The sequence below is a fragment of the Vombatus ursinus genome, unplaced genomic scaffold (assembly GCF_900497805.2).
Source record: "Vombatus ursinus unplaced genomic scaffold, bare-nosed wombat genome assembly UNPS02004437.1, whole genome shotgun sequence".
NCBI lineage: Eukaryota > Metazoa > Chordata > Mammalia > Diprotodontia > Vombatidae > Vombatus > Vombatus ursinus.
In genome coordinates, this window is record NW_020944215.1 from 237,748 (window position 1) to 245,246 (window position 7,499).

General features: G+C 43.5%; 1 protein-coding gene across 1 annotated transcript in view; it reads left to right on the forward strand.

Moving 5' to 3' along the window:
- AIFM1 (apoptosis inducing factor mitochondria associated 1) overlaps positions 1 to 7,127 on the forward strand; it is a 26,267-nt gene extending 19,140 nt beyond the window's left edge. Inside the window, exons 10-16 of the mRNA XM_027836370.1 lie at positions 105 to 212; positions 1,121 to 1,209; positions 1,945 to 2,085; positions 2,596 to 2,738; positions 4,541 to 4,665; positions 5,991 to 6,187; positions 6,847 to 7,127. Of these exons, the coding sequence (XP_027692171.1) occupies positions 105 to 212; positions 1,121 to 1,209; positions 1,945 to 2,085; positions 2,596 to 2,738; positions 4,541 to 4,665; positions 5,991 to 6,187; positions 6,847 to 6,918 (875 nt within the window). The 3' untranslated portion in view covers positions 6,919 to 7,127. The remainder of the gene's footprint in view (positions 1 to 104; positions 213 to 1,120; positions 1,210 to 1,944; positions 2,086 to 2,595; positions 2,739 to 4,540; positions 4,666 to 5,990; positions 6,188 to 6,846) is intronic.
- The last annotated feature ends 372 nt before the right edge of the window (positions 7,128 to 7,499 follow it).

Consider the following 7,499-nt stretch of genomic DNA (forward strand, 5'->3'; position numbering starts at 1 on the left):
ACACACACACACACACACACACACACACACACACACACACACACACAATTGGCTCTGCTCTCCTAATGATCCATTCTCAGCTTTGTTTTGTTTTTGCTTCCCAGCTCGAACTTTGGGCACAGAAGTAATTCAGCTCTTCCCTGAGAAAGGAAATATGGGAAAGATCCTCCCAGAGTACCTCAGCAACTGGACCACAGAAAAAGTCAGGCAAGGTAATGAAGAACTTTCCAGAGAGCTAGCTAACCTATTTTTTGTTGTCGCAAGGGAGGGCTCCCTGGGGTATGGGGTTGGAGGGAGATGGAGGGTGAGGGGACGTGTTGGGAAGTTACTTCAGGGTTAACCTCCAGTGCATCAGTAAAACATTCTTTTTTTTTTTAAAAAACAAAGCTTCAAAGTTATTTCCCCATTTTTCTTGAGAGCAAAAAGTAGCTGGTAGTCTGATATAATGGGAAAAAGCCTGGATTTCAAATAGAGGAACTGGGATCAAGTCTGTTCTGGTTCTGCTACCTACTACCAGTGTTACCTTGGGCAAGTCACTTCCCTTCCGTGTGTGTTTCCCTTGTGTGACTCATTTGGATAGCCAGTGTGCTACTGTAGAAAGAACACTGGCTTTGAATTCTAGCCGTGTCATTTCTCCTTGGGGCCTCTCTGAGCCTTAGTGACACCACCTGTCAAGTGTGAGGGGCTTGGAGTAAAGGACCTTTTGGGTCCCTTCTAGCTCAAGATCTCTGATCCTCTAATTCTCCATAAAATGCAGAGATTGGACTAGATTGACTTTGTAGCTCTCAATCCTATCATTCTGTGTGATACTACTTTCAGTTATTACCAGAGCCCCCTTTGGGCCGGGCCTGAGGCCTTCTTCACTTCTTTGGTGTCGCTTCTGTGTGTGTCAGCTATGCTTACCCAGTGTTCTAGACTCTTACAGGTGACCCAAAGGGTGGATGCCAAATTCTCACAAGTGCTAGGAATGAGCCATAGGTTTGGGCTGGGTCCTCCCAAGGTCACCTTCTTGCTAATGACTCACATTATTACTTTTCCTCAGAGTGATGTCTCATCTCACCTGCCTTTATACTTCCTTTGGTCATTGGCACCACTTCAAGGCTGTTTCTTTCCTTCACAGAGGGAGTTAAAGTAATGCCCAATGCAGTCGTGCAGTCTGTTGGTGTCAGAAGTGGCAAGTTGCTCATCAAACTGAAAGATGGAAGGAAGGTAAGAAAGAGGTATCATCAGGGCTGCCAAAAAAAATGTGTCTTCTGCTCATGTCCTTCAAGATATCACAGGGAATAATCCACATACTTTGCAAGTACTGGTCACAGCCTCCACCACACCTTACCATTAGTCTAGCTGAAAAATGTGTCCCCTTGTGGCCAGCCCTCTTTGGGATGAGCCTCTAGGCACTTTAGTTGCCCCTCAAGTGACAGCCTTGTTTATGAAGCTTGCATTCTCTAACAGAGCCTTTGAGAAACTATGATCACCTCCATAGAGGGAGAATTTAATGTAGTTTCCACCTCATACCGGGCTGGGAGGGGGGAGGAGAAGAGTTGTGCTCTTGTCCTTGCTTTTTCTTTCCCCTTCATTTAACACTAGTGGAATGGTTTCTTGGCAGCCACGATTAACCTTCCATAGTTTTCTCTGGAAGTGTGCCTTCCCAGTAAAAAAAAAAAAAAAAAGACACACCAAGTGAGCTAGAGCAAACATCTAGGAGCCACTTTCCCTTAGCTCCACTCTGTCTATATTCCAGCTCTCTGGGCCTGTGTTGGGTAACAGAATTCTCTTGCTGAGTCTCCTTACCAGTTTCAAATATGTTTACAAGTAAGAAATTGGTTAGTGATTTTTTAAAAAGCCTTTAATCTTAGTTGGCAAGCTAGACATTTGCTTTAAAGGACTATGTGTCAGCCACATATGAAAATTCATGAGATCGATCAACTCACTTTTCCCCATTAGGTCGAAACTGATCACATTGTTGCAGCTGTGGGCTTGGAGCCCAATGTTGAATTGGCCAAGACTGGTGGCCTAGAAGTAGATTCTGATTTTGGGGGCTTCCGGGTAAACGCGGAGCTCCAGGCACGCTCTAACATCTGGGTGGTAAGTATGTTATACCAGGACCAGGGAGGGTTCAGTGACACCAGCCCATGAGCAAATGTGCCCGGTCATTATTTGATTCTAAGCTGTGGCCTTAAGCAAATGAGGTAGAAGTAGTATTTGGGGCATGAGTATAGAAATAAATACTCATACTCACGTGGGCTTAAGATAAATACTTTAAATGGTCCAATCCCATCTCTCTTGGAGACAGTGTGGTGTAACAAAAAGGCTACTGGATTTTGGAGTCAGAAGACCTAGGTTCAAATCCTGGCTCTGCGGCCTAACTACCTCAGTAACTTGACCTCTCGAGACTTCAGTTTCTTTGCAAAATGAAAGGGTTGGACTACTTGATCTCATCCAGCTCTTAATTCTATGATCCTGACTATAGTTCTTTCTGCAGGGGGAGAAAGACAAATGAGTAGATGAGTTTTCAAGGGGACTTTGGATTCCCAGGGTCCCCTAGGTGCTCTCTACTTTTTCCCTCCCTGTGCTCACGATATATCTCTTTCTAAGGCAGGAGATGTCGCATGTTTCTATGATATCAAGTTGGGGCGGCGACGGGTAGAGCATCATGACCATGCTGTTGTGAGTGGAAGATTAGCTGGAGAAAATATGACCGGGGCTGCCAAACCGTACTGGCATCAGTCCATGTTCTGGTAATGTTTGTGTTCGGGGAACTCTCTGGGTCAGGTAGATCAATTGGTTAGAATGTGATGTCAGCCGTGGTGTTATTATAGATTTGATCCTGGTGTGGACCGGTTAGCATTTACTAAGGGACAATTCAGTCCCTTGATCACCTGTGCCAGTTGTCGTAAGGTAGGCTAAGGAAGAGAGTAGGAATGGTATTACTGTGCTCTGCATTACAGTGCAGAATACAATAATTCCACTAAGGCCCATCTTTATGAGTACTAGTTTAAAATTTCTAAAAGCAACAATAAGAATTAATAAAAACAGCTTGTTCTTACCCATAACCTTTAGAGCAATAAAACCAAGTAGAGCATAATCAGGCACATTGGATTGCGTAGAGATAGGATGAGAATTGTGAATCCTCATCAGTGTTGAATTGTAAAGTAACGTTTTCTTAAATAATGTAGAAGATGGAATGTCCCACTGAAATCCTCAGAATACAGGTGACACTAGACTGTTCCTGGTAGTAAAACACCCACTTAGGTATCTAAGTAGACAAGAAAAAATGTGGGAAAGTAGACATATAGCCATGAGACCTTGGGCAAATCACTTTCCTTTCTCTAGGCCTCTACAAAATCTGGGAATAGGAGTAGATCTCTAAGGGTCCTTCTTAGCGCTAACATTTTTTGAAATTTAGGGGGAAAATTCAAAAGTATGCTTAGAGGCTCCCATTAATCCCGTTAAGTTCAATTTGAGTTGGAGTGTTTCATTATATTTGTATTTAGCACAGTGCCCACCACATAATAGACAATAAATCTTTGTTGATTGATTAGCCGTCCTTTGTGACCCAGAAATGGAATATAAGAGTCACTGTGGACATTGCCTTGAAGATCGCCAATGTGCTACTGGGACAAAAAAAAAAAAAGGTCATTAAAAATTAGGGTGTTGTCTTGAAGGGAGTTAGAAACAAAGCAGAAATCATCTCCTACCCTTTCTCAGACCCATGGCACATCCTGTTCTGGAATGCTGTATGTAGTTCTAGTACCTCTGTTCTTCCCACCTCCACCCCTCCCTGAACCATCAGAAAGACAAGGCAGAGACTGGAAAACTTTGAGGGAATGCCAATTTAAATGATCAATGAGATGAAGATTCTTCTGAACAAAGATAGAATTCTTTAAGTACAGTGCCTTACATATACAGGCTGGGCTTAATAAATAAATAAATAAATACTAATTGTTTTTTTAAAAGGATTTTGCCATTTGAAAAGACAAAATCGAGAGGGGATAGAATCAACTTATCATTTGTTTACTGCCTACTTAATTGCCAGCAGACAAACAATGAAACAGTTCCTGCTCTCGTGGAGCTTAACATTCTATTGATAAATTCGTGAATCAGTGCGAACACAGCTATAAATACCTAACTTGGGGTACTCTCTTGATACATGAAGGATAGTCTTAGGACAGTAGATGGAAGTATTTTACAAATTGTGTATTTATGGGACTCATTACCCCCAAGAATTGGTATAGGCTAAAAACCTAAGATTCAAGAAAAATTAGGGCAAATTCATGGATTAATAACCTGTAATTAGTTAAGGGAAGTAAAAACTATTTGAGGACATGTCCCTAACCTTTTAAGGTTGATGTCGTGTACAATATGTATAGCTGGACTTTTCCACAAACTGAAGTGGATGACCTCCACCACTAGTCTGACCTAGTGTGACATTTGTAAAGCCACTTCGCCTCTGTAAAGTCAGTGTCCCAGAGCATTTGTACTGCATTTTTTTTTTTCTTTGTAATATCTTAGCCAGATACCTCTTCTCCTTTTCCCACAGGAGTGATCTGGGCCCTGATGTTGGCTATGAAGCTATTGGTCTTGTGGATGGTAGTTTGCCCACAGTTGGGGTTTTTGCCAAGGCTACTGCAAAAGACACCCCCAAATCAGCAACTGAACAATCAGGTAAGTTGGTGTCAACCATTTGCTCTGGAACGGTATTGGGAGGCAATATGATATGATCTGTATAATACTGGATTTATTTCCCCACATCAGATTTTCTAGGCTTTCTCTGAAAAGGATTTACATATTTCCAGTAAAGAGCTATCAATGGAATCATCTCTTTGTTACAAGCTAAATTTTAAAGGAGACCAGGTCACAGATCCTCAAGTCATTGGTGGGTCTGAGCTCAACAAAGTGGATCAAATAGTGGAACCACCTTGTTGAGGTAGTAGCCAGGGGCCTAGAAATATGGATCTCTAGCCTGAGCTACCTAGGCTTTTGCCACTTCATCTCCCCTGTCATATTATTTCTAGGTAGAAGGAAAGACCTGAGGGGTGACGAAAGCCAGGCCTTTTTAGGCTGGGATTCGGTGCCCAGCAACCAGACATGGAAACCTCTGCTTGGTGTCTGTTGGCCACCAGGGGGCTCTGGGCTCAGAAAAAATTAGTCTGGTTACTTCCTGAATGGCCTCTTAATCCCTCCCATTTGTCAGACCCTGCTGTCAGGTTTTTGTTTTTTTTTTTTTCCGATGGGAGACATGTCTCTTGCATGGAGGTCTCTCTCCAGGGTAGCTCTTGTTAGCTCCTGTATCTTTGCTCCTGCTCCCTGCTCTGAAGTCCTGGCTGGAGTTGCATCCACTACATAAAGCATAGCTCTGTGTGTTTTAAGAATGGCAGGTTTGTTTCTGAAGAGAACAAGACTATTTGCTTGGTTCTTTTCCTGGGGAACTTGAAGTACATTTATATCCGTGATCCTTGATGCTGACCTCTTCTCTCCCATGAGGCAGGAGGACAAGTATTTTTTATTGGCAGAGCTAGAAAAGGGGGCTGGGATTACTGGATCCCAGTTCATTTCTCTGCCCACTGGGCAGGAGCCTAGGAACTCCCAGGGGATGGAAGCCATCTGCCCCACCCCCATTCTGCCTATATTCCCTTGCCCTGGCACAAGCATTCCCAGAATGCTTTTCAGGCTTCAGTGGCGTCTCCTCTGCAATTCATACCTAGCATAGTGCCTTACACATAATATGTATATGCTTAGTAAATATTTGTTGAGTTTAAAGAAAGCCGGAGATGTCCGCAGCAGAATTGTAAAGTGAAATAGCAAGTGAGAGAGAGCTTAGCAGCTCTTGAAGCACACCAGAGATAGCAGAGCAGAGCTTCCTCTGGCTTTGGTGACAAAGAAGGGCTCTTAACAAGGATCATCCATCTGTGAAGCTCACTGGGGCAGGTCTCTAAGAATACTTTGCTTCCAAAGTGTTCCCAGATCATCTCTGGGTGCTTTTGTCACAGGGACTGGTATCCGTTCAGAAAGTGAGACGGAGTCGGAGGCCTCTGACCTTGAGATCCCTGCCAGCGATGCCAAGACCCCACAGAGCCCCTTAAAGGGGGAGGATTTCGGCAAAGGTGTCATCTTCTATCTCAGGGATAAAGTTGTGGTGGGGATCTTGTTGTGGAACATCTTTAACCGGATGCCAATAGCAAGGAAGGTAGGTGTCTATTTAAGCCTTTAGACAAGAGGGGAGGGGAGGAAGTGTAAGCTAGGAAACGCTCCCATAACTTCATCAGGCTTCCTGAAAATTCTGAGTCCACACATTTCCAAAAGATCTGAGATTTCACTGGTAATGGGTACTTCCTCTACTGATGTAGATTCAGACCCCTTTGACATGGTTTCATGAATTCGTCTAGCCAGTGAAATCCATCCTCTGGTAGCCAACCTTCTGGCGATGAACCTCCTCATTTAGCTAGCTTTCCTGGTCTTCAGATAATGGTCTCCACATGCCTGTACTGAACAGCTTTCCAGCTTTCCCTGGGTTTGTGCTTGGATGGTATAGCCTTCAGGAACTCATGTTTGCCTCCAAACCATCCCAAGGCATTAGGAGGGCACTTTGGTTGAGGCAGAGCCCACATTGTCTGTACATACAAGCAAGACAAAAGCTTGGTCCTGACTCTTGGACATTTCTTCTTTACCCACTTGGTCTGGTAGGGTACGAGATGACAGACAACTCTGGGTTAATGTCAGTCTGTTTTCACTAGTTCTGTACCATTTGTTATTGAGAGGAGGGGGATGAGGATGGCTGGGTTCTTATGGGCCTGGACTGAATTCACATGGAGCTGGCCAGTGACATAGTATTTCTTTCTCCCTCAGATCATTAAAGATGGAGAAGAGCATGAAGATCTTAATGAAGTAGCCAAGCTCTTCAACATCCACGAAGATTGAAGACCCTGCAGTAAATGAAGCCAATGGAACTTGGGAATAACAAGCAATGGACGGCAGTGTCAAGAGGAGCACTTTGCATCCAGCTCACTCCCCGCCCCCATGTCATCTTTGTCCATATGTATGTACCCCAAGCCCATTGTGAATGGTTTGTTATCCAGAAAAACTCTGTGAAGTATTTGCACCGTGAAATAAAATTTGTCTCTTCTCAATTGGTTCATGTTCTATTTTAAAGAAGAAAAAAGAAAGGGCAAAGGAAGAGAAAGCAGTGTATTTGGGTGGGCATGCAGATGAAAGCTTCCAGAGTTAAGAGCTACTCCTGGAAGCTTATTGGAACTGACTTCAGCTGTGGGCCTGCTTTTATTTTATTAAGTAGTTTATTTTTTTAATTTGTTTTAATCAGCCAAATCCACCTTCTCACCTTCCCACCCCCTCAATCGAGAACACAAGAAAAACAAAACCCATTGTAAACATGTAGAGTCAAAATAAATTTCCATGTTGGCCATATCTAAAAAAAAAAGTCTGTTTCATTCTGCCTTCTGAGTCATTTACCTCTCTCTCAGGAGGTGGGTAGCATCATGAGT